Raw genomic sequence first — 17,499 nt, 5'->3', positions numbered from 1 at the left:
TTTGTCACTCAAGGGTTTTTGGTTGTCACTCGGGGGTTTTTGGTCAAAAAATGCAAACCCTCAAGTGTGCATTTATAAGCTACAACCCATAGGAAGGCTAGCGCGCTGGACATTATTGTTATAGTAATTTGACTATAGAGTAGTTCACACTCTTTGAATTTAGCACTTGGTCGCTAATTATCTTAGTAGGTTGGAATCCAAAGATGCTTCAATGGAAGGAATACTCGATCATCTACCAGATGCTATGCTATTTAAGATGGAGGGTATTCGGAGACAGATTGGTGTGACCAAGTGCTACAATTCTTCATACATGGTGTGTTTCCAAATAAGATGATAAAGGATTAAAGGCTCATATTACTACTAAAGAGAAAACCATAATAGTAGGCACGTGATAAAGGATTAAAGGCTGATAAAGGATTAAAGGCTCATATTAGTACTAAAGAGAAAACCATTCTTGGTAATAGTAGGTACACTTTACAGGCACGTGATAGATCAGATAATCCGACAATGTGTTCTAGATCATGAACAATACATTGTATTGTAGGAAGCACGTCGTTTTTGGTGGACTTTTTTTTGTGTGGAATAACATCCAGGAAGATCTTATAAGCAAGGTTTTTGTGGCCTACTACTATTAAGGATGCTCATGAATTTGCCAAGGAGTGCTCAATCAATTGCCTCATAATTCAATACTTCCGTTGGAACCATTCCAAGGAAACTTGATTTGTCAATTAATTCAAACTAGTACCCGAGTACATATGCAACAAATACATTTTGGTACCTATGGATAATTGCATGAATTGGGTTGAAACCCAAGTACGTAAGGGTGATTTTGAAGATAGCTAAATTCATCTATCAAAATATTATGACTCACTTTGATTGTCAATTTGAGTTTCTGACAAGGAAGTCATTTCTTACACAAAGTAATTAAAAATCTCGCTGAGGTGCACATGATTGCACACAAGAAATCCTCAACATACCATTTGTAGGCAAATCTAGAGGAATCAATCTAAAGAAATCAATCTAGAGGAATCAATCTAGAGGCATCAGTCTAAAGAGATCAGTCTAGTCTAATGGGCAGATACATGACCAAAATTGTCCAAGAAAGAGGGAAGTAATGGGTAAATTAGAATATCAAATTCAAAATGTTTAAGGAACGTGATTTGGTATTAATGTACAATTCAAAGTTGGGCAAATCCCTTAGAAAACTCAAACTTAGATATGACAAATATCCTACCATCATCCAGAATCTCAAACAAGGTACATTCTGAATCGCAGATTTACATGGGAATGTGTCAGAGAAGACAATCAATGGGTTCCAACTAAAACCATTTGTCAAGATTCATGATGCAACTAACCAATCGGTTATGGCTGTTGGGTTTGTGGAAAATAAAAAACAAGGTGAGATTCGCCAAACTTATCTGAAAGATATTTCACACATGTGGCAAACATGGATACACAACTGTGCTTTAATTATCACTAAGTGTTTTCAGTGCAATTGTTTCTTGCATGCCCTTCCACCTTTTAATTCTATGTGAAAGATCTTGTCCATCCAATTTTGTCTCAAGATGTGAAAAGCTTGAAAATAGTGCATGAAGATAATCCCAGTGAAGGAACAGCCAGAAGTACATCTTCTAGCTGTAGCTTTTCTCCAATTCAAAACCTTCGACAATAGCTTCAGGCAAGTGTAAGGTGTTGTTCGCGGTGTTCAAGAAGCTCCGTAGTCATCGCACAGTAACCCCCAAATAGGTTGGCCATGGAATGTTTCACTCAATTTCAGGACTTTAAACATGATTTGGATGATTCTCTTACCTAAGATGTGTTATGGCTAGAAAAACTAGGATTATATCAATATCATAAGTTGCCTTGGTAGATGTGGGTAGTGCCATTTAAGCATCTTCAAGAAACAAAAGGGTTTTTAACACCCGAGATGCTTGTTTTAGTTCAATTAATTTTGCAAATTTATTTGGATTGCCTCTGATTTCTCATGCACCTTTAAAGCACAAAATAGATGTTTAATTCAAGTTATGGTCAGGGAATTCGATAAACTAGTGCATACTAAAGGTTATTATATGATTAAGAATTAAATCAAAGACTCAATTCTATTGGTTGGAAAGATTCGTACTTGTCACTAAATATGACAACATATTGAAGAATAGTTATTCTCTACTTCATTATATAGAGTCAAGAATTGTAGTGCACTGGGCAAGAGTAGTCCATGAAAGAATCATGGGAAAGATTTTGGGTAGAGGCAAGAGAAGGAGCATTTCCCATTCCAAGCTCATATCCATTTTGGGTGCTTTATTTTCTATTATTCCTAATGTTGCTAAACCACCATAGATTTTATTATCACCTTCAGAACAAGAAGAAGAAGAGGGAATTCCCCTTGTAAAAGGACATGGTAGAGCCCAGACAATCCAATAGTTTAAGGATTTTGAATACATGCAAGAGGAAATTGATTTTAGTATATAGGTTATCAAAAAAGCAATACATGAACCTATGCAGGAAGCTATTCAACAAAAACAAGTAGCTCTTAAAAGAATATTAAGATTATACTTTGGAGAGGTGATTCATACAAGACCATAGATGCACAGAAATAAGTGGAAGTAGTGCCAGTAGAGATACCGATGCTGCCCACTATGGAGACACAAGTAGACTTGATACAACACGAGGAAGAGATACTTGAGTTGGATTCAATAATGGAAGGGAACCATGTGTAGGAAGAGAGGATGCCTAGGCCCAGAGTGGATCAATCTAAATAATTAGCAAAAACATTTCTTTTTCAAAAGAAAACGAGGCCATACAACTATTGAAAAGGTTCAAGGATCAACAAAAACATAAGTATTTTGGCATGAAACAGACATATATGGGATGTCAATAGTTTAAATTGGATAATAAGAGTCTTCTACAAGAGAATCAGCCTCTCAAGAATGCATTACATTTTAAAGTAGAAGAGCACAGAGTGGTAGTTCAAGAATGTGATAGTCAGAAACATGATTTAGAAGGTGGTCAGTAGAGCTTAAAGATAGATCGGAAGAAAATAAGAGAGGTGTTATGGACTTATTTTTTACATCCACTAATTCAATTGAGACTATCTTAGTTTCTGAGGAAGAAAATAAGAGAGGTATTATGGATGTTGCAAAGCAAAAATTTAATATCTTGCTTGATAAAATCATGTTTGAAGAGAAAACATTTCTACCAATAATGCTCAATATTTCTAGTGTTGAGTATCATGTAGAACCTTTACTTGTTGTTCAGCGTGTTGATTATGAAGAATCAGATAGAAACACTGAGGACAAGCATTGCTATAAAACAAGATCTTTATATGTGCAAGGCAAATCAATAGCTCAGTCTACTAAAGAGATCGCTACTATAGAGACTATGACTATAGACCAATAGTCTGTGTTTTTAAAATTCATTACTCTTACTGATGTCTTAACTCTATAATTTTGGTAACAATAAATTTTGATTGGGTTATATTAGCGAGCACCCCTTTTTGCCATGTAGTTTTTTCTAATGGGTGTAGAGATAGCTGTGTATGGGGGTTTTCAGAACCTTGGTATTGCACCAAGCTCTTATATCAATTCATTGTATGGGGGTTTTCAGAACCTTGGTACTACACCAAGCTCTTGTATCAATTCATTGTAGTCTTTTACATATGAGAAGTTGCATTAGAGAAGGATCTATTATATTTTAGATGACAAAAATGAATCATTTTTTGTGAGTTTAGGTCAAGAAATTTTTCCCCAAATTCCTATCCACCGAGTCTACCAATGATAACCGGTGGTAAATCTAACCCATATTTAAGTAGCCACCTATCATAGGGTGTGCCTTTTGACGAAAAACTATGCTTTCAAGATTTAATTGTTTGTTGAGTCGATCTTCATGACTATGAGATACAGTTTTATGGTGTAAGAGAGAGAGAGATTTGAGAATGAATGAATGAAAGTTTATGCTATGCGCAATTCCCTATTCTGTGTTCTCAAAGTGATATTACTGTCATCCTAAATTGATGGTTCATGAGAGATGATGAAGTTATCATTGTTTTCAGTATAGGTGAGAGAGAATGTTTGCTATATGTAATTCAATCTACATTTAGCAATGATTTCAAATTTCATATTCTGAAATATCCTTAGTGGATAATTATTATATTCTTACTTTACATTATTTTCCCGAGGTCTCACAACCTCGTAAACACCATAATAACTTTGATCAACATGCAAAGTTCACCAGTACCTTAATAAACAACAAAACAATTCAAAATAGGATGACTAGAGTAGTTAAGAAACAAATTAACGTCAGTCACTAATTCAAATTCATCAACTCTAAAATTTGCATCCATCATTAATGAAATCGACTTTTGAGGCAAGTTAGACCATAAAGAAATATCTTTTGAAGTTGATTGGCATCAATAAGAAGATGGATCGATTTCTCCAGCTTGTCTGTTTGTTGTTCAATGATTTGCTAGTAATGAATACAACTAGAAAACCATTTTTAAGCCTTGAACAAAATAGGGCAAAGTGGATATTCATTCTTTTTTCTTATTTTGTCTTTATTTGTAAAATGGTTATGTTTCTTTTCACTACGGTCAACATAGATGCACAAGGGGATTAAAAGCATCTCTTTGACCCACTAAAAGATATACCCAAAACAACTTCTATGACTTGGATCTTTAGATAATAACGATACTAGCTTCCCAAATTCTTTGTGAGTTTCATTAAGACACATAGGAATCCAATCCCTTTGACTTGTAATGAATGTGGACATCAAACAATGTATTAAAGTGTGAAAAATACCATTTAAATAAGGTTTAATGCCTTAAGGAGGCATATTATTACATCCCTTCAAGATAATATACAAGCGTCCCTATGAATTTTGTTCTAAGGCTATACCTACAACTAAGCTATAGATGATGTGGATCACTTGTTTGAGATTATTCATTTTATTGCAAACAAAATAGAGAGTAAAGATATCACATTAGTTAGACTCTTAGTGAGGCATATTTATAGGCTTTGTGGGCTAATGATGGATATTGCTAGTGGCACTGATAAAACATTTCATAGTCATTTGTATACCCACAATGGAGCTAAAATAATTAAGAAGTAACATTAAGGAACATATTAATGAGAGCAACACCATGTTGCAAGACCTTGAGACAATGCGAGTTATACCATCATTAATAGGATCCCTTTTCTTATTAATTCCCCTCCCCCACCTTAGGTTTATGCTCCCTTCGTCCTACCATGGCACGATTGGAGTAAGGGAGGGGCTGCCCTCATTAATAGGATCCCTTTCCTTAATAATCCCCCTACCCTCACTTTAGGCTTATTGCTCCCTCCCTGTATAACCTTGTCACCCCTCTTGCACTTTCCAACTGATAAATAGAAAAATGCACTTCTGTAGACACAGAGGATGTAGTGAGCTTAAGATAACATCAGAAGATAGAGCACAAAGTTATGCTTGTCTGCATATTACAAAAACTTTACTCGAAAGTGCCAAAACTTTCAAAACAATACAAGCAATGAATGCACAAGGTAATCTCCTTAGAATTATAGCCCTTTTTTAATATCTAAGAGAGTTGAACGCTTCTTACAAACCAGCTCTACTAGAAGACATTCATTTGTTCATGTTAAAGAAAATTGAATGGAGATGATAATCTGGGCAATTTAAATAGCATTCTTTCCTACATGGACCAAAAAGAATTCTAAATAAAAAGGAAAAAAGGTCAGGAAGAAATTTCAACTTGGGAAAAAGTAAGCAATCTTTATAAGAGAGTGCTAAGTGGAGAACCGGATTCTCCTTTGTGAATTTCCTAGTGTTATTTTTACAAAAAATTTATAATTAGTTGTGTTCTTTTACATCCAAACTGCTTTTTAATAGTCCTCTTTGCATCCTAAAGCGCCGCTTATCACTATATTACCAGGCAGTGCCCACGTGCACGTGCACTCTTGTTCATATCTTCGTTAATATTCATGGTAAGAGGTCCTGTTGCATAAAGTCATCCTTCTAGTTTATTTCGGTACAGCTGTAAGGTTTTCTTGCAATCCTCTTTTTTGGACGAGTCCCCAGCTGGTACTGAGTTGTAATGCCAGCTCATCTATCGTCTTTGAAATCCAAACTTCAGGATAGTCAAAAGAAGAGGCTTCTTCCAATGAGGCGACCAATTTTCTTTTAGCATCAAGAGACAGGCCCAGACAATCTGGCCCCGTGTTTGTAACTGCATCTGCCAACTGAAGACAATGTGATAAAAGAACATCAGCACCCATCATTCAGTGAGCATCCCCTATTGAATCACAAAATACAAGAAATTTGCCAGAAAGGTAGCAAACCTGCTGAATCCAGGGCACGATGACATCTAGAAAGCTTTGCTGCAATAGTAACTGACTAATTGTTCGTAGTAGTTCCTGGGTCGTGCCACTCGAAAGCTGTTCAAGAACTGGACCAGTTCTGCTCATGAGTCGTACTAACACGAGCTCATCCTCTGCACACAACACCTCAACATATGCTGAATCGACGTCTCCAGAACGCAGACACTCTGCTGCCCTTTTCCACAGACTCCAAAATGGACCTTTGCCTTGCCCTGCTATGTTGTGGCTTAGACCTTCTGACCTCAGCTCAACAATGGGCCGAGCCTTCAAAGTCTCAGGAACTTTCATTCTTGCATCCTCTCCAGCCACTCTGATAGCTGCAAGAGTGGCCTCGTCCTTTGAAGCCTGCCAGATGCTTCTCGCAGAAGGACCTTCTCCAAGTCTTGAAGTCCCTGCCCCTCTTTCCTGCACTTTCTTATTCACCTGCTGATTACCTTCAACATCATTTCTCGTTCTTCTTTGGGCACTATCTGAAGAAACAGCAACATGAACTCTCCAAGAATTATCTTGGGTCTCCAAACGTGGATTTCCTGTCAAAGGAATGCGTGCAGCTGTTCCAGATTTGGACTCATCGTACCCAGCAATTCCTGATTGGAAATTTCTCAATGGGGAATCCCGGGCCCCCCTTCCTATAGATGATGTACTTTCCGATAAGACTGACCTGTCTTGTACATAACCCCGATTCTCATTTTTCTTCCAAAACTTCGAGCTCAAAAAATCAGCACCAGCAAGAAGCTTCCCACAACATCGAGGCGTATTACCTTCACACCTTACATCTGTTACATTTCCGACAAGGTTTCCCAAAACATTCTCTACTCCAGCTACCCTGGCCTCCAATCCTAAGAAACTCTCCTGAGAGCTGTTCATAAATTTCTGTTCATCCATTGTGAAAGTAAAGAAAGTTAGTAACCAGGCAGATGCATGTATTTCATAAAGATACAAATATAACGTACAGCTTTGAATATAAGTTTGAAGTTTCTTGCTTGCTGAATATGTGCTTGTTACAGTCACCTCTGTGAAAGTAAAGAAAGTTAGTAACCAATCAGTTGCATGTTCTGAAATTTTTTTCACAGAAGTGATTGTAACAAGCACATACTCGACAAGCAAGAAACTTCAAACTTATATTCAAAGTTGTCTGCCATAAATCATCAGACCGGCTGGAAGCGTCTCTTATATTTACAACGAAACGTAAAATAATGATTTGCTTCATAGAATGTTAAAAAAGGATATACCTTTGTACGACTAGAATATATCCAATCACACAAATTAAGATTTTTTGTTGTTCTGAAGTCCAAAAATCTAAAGTTCTAATGTTTAAAAAAGGTGTTTGGATGTTTCATGAAATAGAGATAATACATCCAATCAGCAGACAGAACAAACAGAGACACTCCATCAGCACCATGGATTTGAGCAATTGTTCCCTTTCATCTTTTGACTCAATAATTTCCAGTGTTTTTTTCCATCTGTAGAACACAATTAGCCTGCTAGTATGGTATGTGCCCCTGCAGTCAACAAACTGCCCCGTGTTTGAAAGCATTCAAGATTAGAACCAGACCTCGACTACGTTGTCAAAAAAGTTACCCTACATGCACCTTAGATCCTACAGTCAGAAAAATTTTAGGAAACACAGCCTGAAGGAGTCTGGAAACATGCAAAAACGTATGCTCACAAGTTGCTGCCAAAAGGTATGCTTCCAAGATGAAACTTGAAATAGTAAAGTTAAACGGAGGACCTCATTGGAAATGTAACGGTTGGGATTTAGAAACGGTTTAGAGTTTCATCTTCGATGAAACATGCTGAAGGTTCCTCCTTTTCAAAAGAAATCCGTCAGAAAGGGTATTTAAAACCCTAAAAGCAAGTGGTATTGGAATGCAACCAAGTACAACTATTCGTGTGAAAAGAAAAGTTGCACCCATAATAGCCTGAGCATGCGCGAAATATTCCTCATCTCTTGGACAAAAGGAGGCACGAAAGAAAGGTTTGTTTTTTTAATGTCTCCGACCAGATAAGAGGGAGGATTATCCACAGATCAAAGATCGCCGCATGACCAAGATGGTGTCATAGAGTGTGATGCAGAAATGGAATGCAGTCCTAAAGCTGATGGGCTACAGATTCCGCCAGCAGCAAGCACTTCATACAAGTTTGATTCCATCCTAATGTGTGTTTCCCGTTATAAAGAATGTGATAAGAATAACTCAAGCTAATGAGGTAGTGAGGGAGGCAACTCACGAACTACATGTGAGATTGCAAGAGAGCTAGGACAACCTCATAACATAACTTTAGGTTTTCATAGAATGTTAGGTGTATGACTATGTTGGTAATGAGGAATGTTAAAGGGCTTGATATGAGTTCTCCACATCAAAGGGTTCTTTTTAGAGGTCCTTTTATTTTTACGAAGAGTTGATTTTCCTTCCAAATTTTAAACCTCTTGGGAAGGAAGAGTGTAAAGTTCTCATCCAAAACAATTCACGAGGACGAGCAGCCTTGTAAAAGTCCTTGGCATTATTAAAATGGCCCTCAATATGCTCAATAGCAACGAAAAGATTCGAAACCAGACTTTGCCATTGCTGCATATAAGGGTTTTGAATTCTCAATTAAGGAATTCTTCCTATGAACTTTTCTAGCTTCCCTACCATGTTCTTGAAAACGAATAAAGCTGTCCTATAGGTTTGTCCTACATACAGCATATTACTACTATGTATGTTATAGACAACATAAATTACTTGTGTGGCATGAATAGGACTAATAGAAACAGGAGTCTTGAGATGCTTGTTTCTAAGACATCTTAGTTTATTAAGAATTCTTATGTTATTATTAGTATAATAAGTGCTAACTAATAAAGCCTTAAAGTTAGACCAATTAATGTTACCTTCCCCAAAATCATGAAGATTGTTCACGTTTGACCTAGCTAAAAAGTTATACCTTTCTCTATATATGTTTTTTCTAACTTTTTTGTTTTGATTTACTGAGCTAGACCCAACTAAATCACCTACCAAAGAGACAAGACCATCACTAGAATTTCCAATGTTGTTCGGTGGGGTCAAACGATTGGAACTTGCTTGCACTCTCCCTGCCCATCCCAAGGCAGTTTCTCCCTTGCTATATCCCCTAACTCTAGCAAGAGCGAGACAGTATTTAGGAGGGGGCTTGCTTGCACAGTCATTACTCGTCTCAAGGTAACTCCTCCCTCACTACTACAAGGAAATGTCACAGGAGCCAGATGACATCCCAAGAGATCACCCTGTTGGTTTCCAAAAGGCGAATTCATCATAGCATGTATCGCTAATGCCAATATACCCCCAAACTAGCGATTACAGTTAGGGTTAGCCAAGGCCCCAAGGCCACTGTAAGAGCTTAATCAACCTAGAAGCACCCAAGAAAGAGAAAGAGAAAAGGAAAGTTACCAATAATTCAAAAAAATAAATAATAAAGCGGTCATACAGTGAAATAAACCAAGGAGAGCAACTAAAACTAAGCGCAAAAGCACACTTTTTAAAGAAATAAAATTAAAAATAAAATAAAATTAAGGGGGACAGACAGAGAGAGAGAGAGAGAGAGAATTAAATTTTTTTTAAAAAATAAACAAAAAGAAAAGAATTAAAATAATAATAAGAATAAATGAGAATAAGATTAGCTATTTGGGCTTCTGCACCCGGGTAAGATAAAACGATGTAGTTGAACAGCTGATCACCACTTGAACAAAAATTCAAAGAATTTGCATGTCCACTAAGGTGATAGAAAAATATACCTTTGTAAGACTAGAATAAGTCCAATCATACAAATTTAGATTTTTTGTTGTTCTAAAGATCAAAAATCTACAAAGAATATAAAAGAGAAAATGAAAGAGAAGAAAAAAGAGGTAAACAAAATCTTTTATGAAAAACAAAAGGAAGACATACTTTGCAAGCAAAGCAACACTTATGTCGTCGTCAATGCCCAAGCATAAGAAGCTATACTCGGTTTCTAAAGACCCACGGAGTCTCTTGAGCAAACCCAGTGCTTACTAAAATACGTCAAATAAACAAAAGAGAATGAAAACAAGAAATGAAGAAGAAACGAAGCAGGTGACTAAGCAAAAATAAACAAGCAAGTCAAGAAACAAAATCTTCCAAAAAACTGGAAACTCTCTCTCTTATTTAAAACATAAAAAGCTAAATGGTCCTTTACACTTATGTATCGTTTCTACAAAGAGGCAAAAATACATTTCTAACTTAGAAAGCACAAGCATACTCAAATAAACTCTCTTTTGAAACTAAAAGAAGAACGGGCTATTCAGCTCCCCGCTTTTTGTATGCCAATAATACTTATATGGTCGTTGCCTAGAGGCAAGTACTGGTCCAATATGAAAAGGATGGTTAAGTAGAGATTGGCATGTAAAGTCCTTGTGAGTGCATAAGGAGTTGACATTTGGCAAGATGCCAAGTAGAATAAATAGCCGGTCTAGGGAGGTGATCCTAGATGACTCTTATGTATATGTTAGAGTTAGTCTGTTTGGGTCATGCATGTTGGGAGGTGATGAGCCCTTACCCGTATGCTTTGATAACAACTTGTTCCAGGATTTTGTGGTGTGGTGTTACCTATATGTGATAGAATGCACAACATAAACCACAAAATGTGTGTGTGTGTGTGTGTGTGTGTGTGTGTGAGAGAGAGAGAGAGAGAGAGAGAGAGAGAGAGAGAGAGAATACGATATGATTGTATTAACGTCTACGTGAGACCCTTCAGGATCCATGAGACTGCAATCACTATCAACTAATAGTGATCCCTTACATCCAATGAGTGAAAATATTCATCATGTATGGAGTACTTGTTGGGCTAGCTTGTGTGCTAGACCCAATACTTTGTTGCGATGTTCCGAAATTTTCTGCAAGTAGCTTCCTAGCTTTTTGGCTGGTTGCTCCAGCAGACTTTTTAGATCTCTGCTGTCCTTCTCTCATGTGTGTGTAGGATCTACATCTCAAGAGTACATGTTGTTCATTGTCAACCTAACCTGTGGGGCAGAGTTTGCAGATTCTTTCCTCTCTAGGGATTGTGGGTCTTGCCCATCTACCTCTCTCTATCTCGAGATCGTGTGAACTAGTTCTGATTTTGCAAAAAATTTATCCGTTGAGATGTCTTCCCCGAGGCATTTTTACATCTCATAACTGTCCATTGAGTTAATTTCTTGCTTATAAAACTGCATTTTTGTTACTGGGTTTTGCCAGAGTTTGAGAGAGAGAGAGGCACAAGCACTGTATTCATTCTTAAAGTATGAAATGCTAGCATGAGCCAAAATAAAGGATTAAGCCATATATATGCTCAACTCAAAAGCCTAATTTAGAATAAATCAAAGCCCTAAAGTTGCAAAGCATAATTCTTGACCAAGTGAAAGATCTCGAGGTTATCGAGCAATCAATTTAGAGATATATAATCATATCTGAGAATTGTGAGAAAGCTAAAATGTGAAGGCAGGGCCATCCTAACGATAACATTATACTTCGATTGTCCCATTTGATGATCCGGTTATCACGCAGACCCATGGCCTCTCTAGGCTTGCAAATATTTTCATGTGAGTGCTGTCGTGACAATGTTAGTGTATCTTTCTTGTGCAGGGTAATAGATCATCTCAATCAGCTCACTTTTCACCTCTAGCCAATTTGCATTCAACTTAAATATGCTTCATGCGTGTACGATACCCATGATTCTTCCAAGAGTATGCTAAGGGATGGATTGAGAGGACATCTAAGTGCTAGTTATAGTGCTATTTCAGAAGGTAATTGTTGCTGGGGATGAAGACGCTGCACACATAAGCCCTCGATCCCATTCGCATGCTTCTCTTCCACCCATATGTTTTCCTCTTCTCCTCTCCTCCCACAGAAAAATAATAGCATTTAGTATATCTTTGTGTCTTTGCTGATCTTGCCCATTCAGGGTTACAAGATCATGCGAGCTGGACTTCTGGCAGTTTAGAGTAAGGTGGGCCACTATGCCGTATATCCTCCACATATCAAAGAATCTTCTTACCAGCCTTCTAATGCATCCCCTCCGGATGTGCCTTCTACTCACTCACTCCATTGCATGCATAGTTAGGGGAAACAAAAATGGGTAAACGGGAAAACGTTTCGGGGTTTCTACAAGGGCTGAAATGGGGAAACGCCACGTCATCAAGGGCAGGTTTAGAAAGGGGGGTTTTGAGCTGAGCGCACACATGCTACAGCCTGCAGCCGACCTGTAACTTAAAAGATAGTGCATAACATATACCACAATCTACAAAATTACAATTTTGAAGATAGATCATAGTATAGAACTCAAACCTTAGAAGTTAGAGCAGTAGGAATAAATGACAAATCTGAAATCAATGAGAAAGGCTAAATAGTAAAGATTGACAAGTTACAAAATGCCCATATTGAATATATGGCTCAAAGTTTCCAACTTCATATATGTCGAGAGTACAAAACCCAAAAAGCCTAGGCTGTAGGCCTTAAAGCCATCCACTACATCAATGATGGATATGATGAAACAAGCCTCAACCTGAACCTCCTCTTCCCCCTCCTCCTCCTCATCATCATCAATTGCCGCCGCTGCCGCCTCATCATCATCGTCATCATCATCATTAAGGGTGTCATCAGGCTTATGAAAACCAATAAACGTGTCATGCATGTACTCCTATCTCATCTTGTTGAGCAAATGCAAGTTTGCATTAAAAAAGTCGCCCTTTGTGCTTTGAGATCGTTCCTCTTCTTTGTATGGATGTTGGCAAAGCTGCTCCACATGCGCTCACAAGAGGAGCCACAACCCTGGCTAAGAATCCGAATGGCAAGCAATTGCAGCTCAAGGGAATCAGCTCCATAATCCTCCCAACCATGTAAGAGTCACGACTCACTAGTGGCTAAATAGTATAATCTGAAAATTGAAATTAGTTAAGATTACCCGTCATGCTGGGCATCTCGCCATCCAAATATGCCCTCCTCATTGCAATAACTGACGAGCTGGTCCTTCACATTCCGACGAGCATCCGAAGTTAGCACCATCTTTTGAAGAGTTGGGTTCCAACCATGGACCACCTCTTTATCACTTTGTTTTGCGCTTTCCTTGTGTTGAAACTCTGGGTCCAACACAAATGCAGTTGCAAGAATGAGAAAAGTAGTATTGGTTCCAGCTGCTCACGGCCAAGTTCTCCAACTCTCTCAACCTTTGGGGATCTTTCTTTAACACTATGATTTTTCTATCATGCGATCCATCCCCTCATATACTTTGCCAATATAAAGCTCATCTCCATCAACCTTTTTCAACAACAACATAATCGGCTTACACAAAGCATACAGGTGGGATGCATCAGCCCAAAAGTGCCTATACACAAGTCATAGACCAACATCCCAAGGGCCTGCCTAGAAGTGGGCCATGCATCCCACAAACTACTTTAAGTGCAGGTCTCATTTCAGTGAGTCTTCGAAGCACCAGATAATTGGATGCAAACCTTGTCTCCGCATACTTCAATAGCTCCTTGCTTGCAAACTTGCGGTGCAAGGAGAGAGAAAAACGATGGCGTGCAATAAATGCAACTATCACCCAGGGCACTTTGCCAATGTCTTTCAACAAATTATTCAAACAATAGGCAACACAAGAACTCCACTGAATGTGAGGATACTTTTGCTCCAATGATGCACCTACAACCTTGTTGGTATTTTCACCATATGAAACAAGCTGCACAACATTGGATGGCCCCACATATTCCATTGCATTTGCCCACATTTGCATCAAGACATTTGCCATTTTTTGTTGTACTCCACACTCTATGGAGTGTATGTAGAGAGAAGATTCTCTACAATATGCCAAAATGCCCTCAAGTGAACGACTCGCACATCACTCCATCTGTAACCAAAGTGACCCCATACTTATGCCATTTCTTCTTCACAGGCTGAATGGCTTTATTAATTGCCTTCACCTCATCCTCTAGAAGATTTCCCCTCAATGCATCAAAAGTAGAAGGGGTATCTGTGGACCCAAATGCTGTAATTTCAGCCACCATTTCCTTGAAATAAGCAAATCTTGCAACATTGAAACTAATCCGATTTGAATTTTAAAAAAAGGCCCATGGCTGCATCTACCTGTGCCTTCCGTTGTGGATGCCATGCTGTGTAAAGGGTGCTTTGCCTTCGTGCAGGTGGGGCAAGTGAAGAAGATACAATACGAGTACAACCTATAGCTCCAAGAACATGTGCACTCCCAAAAGAAGAAACTGTAGTAGTAGCAACAGAGGGAAGAGGAGTCCTTTTTGCAATAGCCATATGAGAGCCTGAACTAGCTCCTCCACCAATAGATGCAATAGTCTTTGGTCTCTTCGCGGGAGAAAATGATTTCTTTGCCTCAAAGATTACACTGCATAGCGTAATTCTCTCCCCCCTCCCCCTTGATGCCAAAAAGATTGACCTTCACCCTGTCAAGGATCCCACCTCTTTCCAATCCACACCACCTCCGCATGAACTTGCAAGTGCCTCCTTTCTCAGTGTCGTAGGAAACCGGCAGATCAACTTCACTCCACCAAAAAACTACTTGGGTGAAGTCCGCCTCGGGATGAGACTCAAGGATATGACTTCTTGAAGCCATGGAAGCTTGAAAGACAGCTGAAACTACAAAGAGGACTGAAGCGCTGAAAGACAAGGCTGAAACTTGACAAAGGGGGCTGAATGAGGATGGAATAGAGGGATGAAAGAGAGGGATGAAAGAGGGGGCTGAAAGAGGGCCGAAAGAGAGGGCTTAAGGAGTGGAAGCTGAGCTAAGAAGGAGGGCTGAAGGGGAGTTGATGGGGGGTTGAAGCAGCTTGCAGAAGAGAAACGACTCCCAGGGAGTGAATGGGGCTCAAGGAGGACTAGAAAACCTTTAAAAGTTCAAGAGTGTGAGGTTGAAGGGGTGGAGGGAGTGAAAGTTTGCAAGTGGAGGCCAAAACGAAAACGCAAACAGCAAAAGAACCCACCGGCACAAATCGCAAAAGGCGTGGCTTCCATAGAGAGACCCAGAGAGCTTTCCAATGGCTTGCAGACAGGTACAAGAGCGTCTTGACCTGCAGGCCACAAGGATCCATAGAGCAAGTTCATGGGGGTAGTATGACCAGGCAAGTTTTACAAACTACTGGCCCAGTAGGTATGAGAGGAGGGCGATCAGATCCACTCGAACCCACAAAAGATCCTGGCGACAACCATGGCCTTCTACAGCCAGTTGTTCCAATTCAAGGAGAAGATCTATTAGGTCCTTTCAGCCTGGGAGCCCATGTGGGGACACTCCACCAGTGGTGTCTCAAGGCATGAGTAGAAAATTGGATTCCCCATTGTAGGAGCCCTCCCATTAAAGAAGTGCCTAGGAAAGGATGGCTTGAGCCCGGCCTTCTTCAAGTGCTTTTGAGTGCATTCATGGCACATGCTCCCTGCGGTTAGCATTTCAAGAGATTTTTGATTTCGGACTGCTCCCTTAGTCGCTCAGCCATTGGCCTAGACCCAGCCTTCTTCAGGTGCTTTTGCGAGTGCATTCATGCTCTCCTGCACTTGGCGTTTCAAGAGATTTTTTATTCCGGACTGCTCCCTCAGACGCTCAGCCATGACTAGATTTACTTGATTTCGAAAGGGGCAGACCGCGTTGACATTTGCCAATGGATCACGATCACCCTTCTAGTTACCGCTTACAAGAGCTTAGCAAGGGGTCTTGCACTTGCGGTTCCGCCCCACCTTGCTGACATCATACATGACACGCACACAGGTTTTGCTCAAGAGCGCAACAGCGTGGACACCTCTTCACTTTTTGAGAGGCAAGGGATTAGGCACAATAGGAGTCTCATCCTATCACAGTCTTTCTCTTGGATTTCGAGCAGGCTCATGATATGGTCGAGTTGCCTTTTCTAGAGGGCAACATGAGGAGGATGGGCTTTTCCAAGCCATGGATTTGGGGTGTTTTCGCCCTATACTTGTGGACTGCCAGTCAGATGCTTATTAGGGGCCATACAAGGGAGGACTTTTCCCTCTCTTGCTTAGTACGCCAAGGCTGCCCTCTAGCACCCTTCCTTTTTCTATTCGTGGTAGAGGCTCTAGACTACTTCCTGAGAACCCAAACGGCTGGTCTCCGTGAGATGCGCTTATCGATCTGCCAAGAGGGCATGCTTCTAGACTCAAAGTTTGCAGACGACTGCGAGCGCCGAGGGAGTCCGAGGTGCCCTTAAGGTATACTACCAACCATCCGAGGTCAAGATCAATTGGACCAAATCGGTTTGCTTCCTTACGACTAAGGAGGCTCGTGAGATCATGGACTAGGGAGCCACTTTTGGCTTCTGCTGGATCCCGCAAGGTCAAACAGCAAAGTACGTAGGGTGCCAGGTGGACATTGATATTTCAGCGAAGCAGTAAATTGCCCTTGTGCTAGGGAGTGTGTGATGCAAGCTCTTGTATTGGAGCTCCGCCAAACTCTCCTTAGCAAGGCGGGATCTGGTGGCCAACCTGGTCATCTTAATCAAGGCCTGGTACATAGCCTCGTGGTGGTGTTTTCATAGGGCATGCATGGGACAACTCAAGAGCTTGGTGAGCAATTTCTTGTGGGTAGGATCGGATTGCATGAGGACAAGGTCGCCTGGCAAACGATGAACCTTCCCCAAGCAGAGGGAGGATTGGGCATCATAGATCCGGAGATGAGAGCAGAGCCCTTATGGCAAGCTAGTAGTGCGAGGAGAAGCTCTTGCTTCAAAGAACACCCCACACACAGGTGGCCACTGACAGCAATCTCATCAGTGGATTTTTTCAGAGACAGCAATCTTGGGGAAAGGCTCTCCATTGATGAGGAACCTTCATTGGGTGTGGCAGAGACTATTTGAAGGTCATATTCGGGCCAGCCCTCGATGCCAAGAGGAGTCTGCATGCCAGCCCCTTCTTTGGCATCTAGAGGTTCGTGATTAGGAGGACTCATGCTAGGATAGAGAACACATATTAGTTGGGCACAGTGGGACAATGGCCTAGCCGGTTATTTCAAAGCATAGAACCATCTCGAGAGCCCTCTCCCATATAAGAAGAGCAGGCATGCGAATGCTAGAGATTGACTCTACCATCCCTGAGTCTTAGTGGGCTGGACTCAACAAGCTTTCAGCTCCTCCACAATGTACAGGCATGTGTCCCCCTAA

The 17,499-nt window shown here is 40.1% G+C and overlaps 1 protein-coding gene across 1 annotated transcript in view; it reads right to left on the bottom strand.

Annotated features, from left to right (window-relative positions):
• Window positions 1-5,699: 5,699 nt before the first annotated feature.
• Window positions 5,700-17,499, bottom strand: part of LOC147886891 (microtubule-associated protein TORTIFOLIA1-like) — a 37,149-nt gene continuing 25,349 nt past the window's right edge. Inside the window, exons 5-6 of the mRNA XM_087394390.1 lie at window positions 6,327-7,238; window positions 5,700-6,227 (exon numbers count right to left, since the gene is read on the bottom strand). Of these exons, the coding sequence (XP_087250516.1) occupies window positions 6,009-6,227; window positions 6,327-7,238 (1,131 nt within the window). The 3' untranslated portion in view covers window positions 5,700-6,008. The remainder of the gene's footprint in view (window positions 6,228-6,326; window positions 7,239-17,499) is intronic.

Source organism: Dipteris shenzhenensis, chromosome 23 (genome assembly GCF_047967505.1).
Source record: "Dipteris shenzhenensis isolate YYH24624 ecotype China chromosome 23, Dip_SZ_1.0, whole genome shotgun sequence".
Classification (NCBI taxonomy): domain Eukaryota; kingdom Viridiplantae; phylum Streptophyta; class Polypodiopsida; order Gleicheniales; family Dipteridaceae; genus Dipteris; species Dipteris shenzhenensis.
This window is presented reverse-complemented; position numbering and strand designations above follow the sequence as displayed.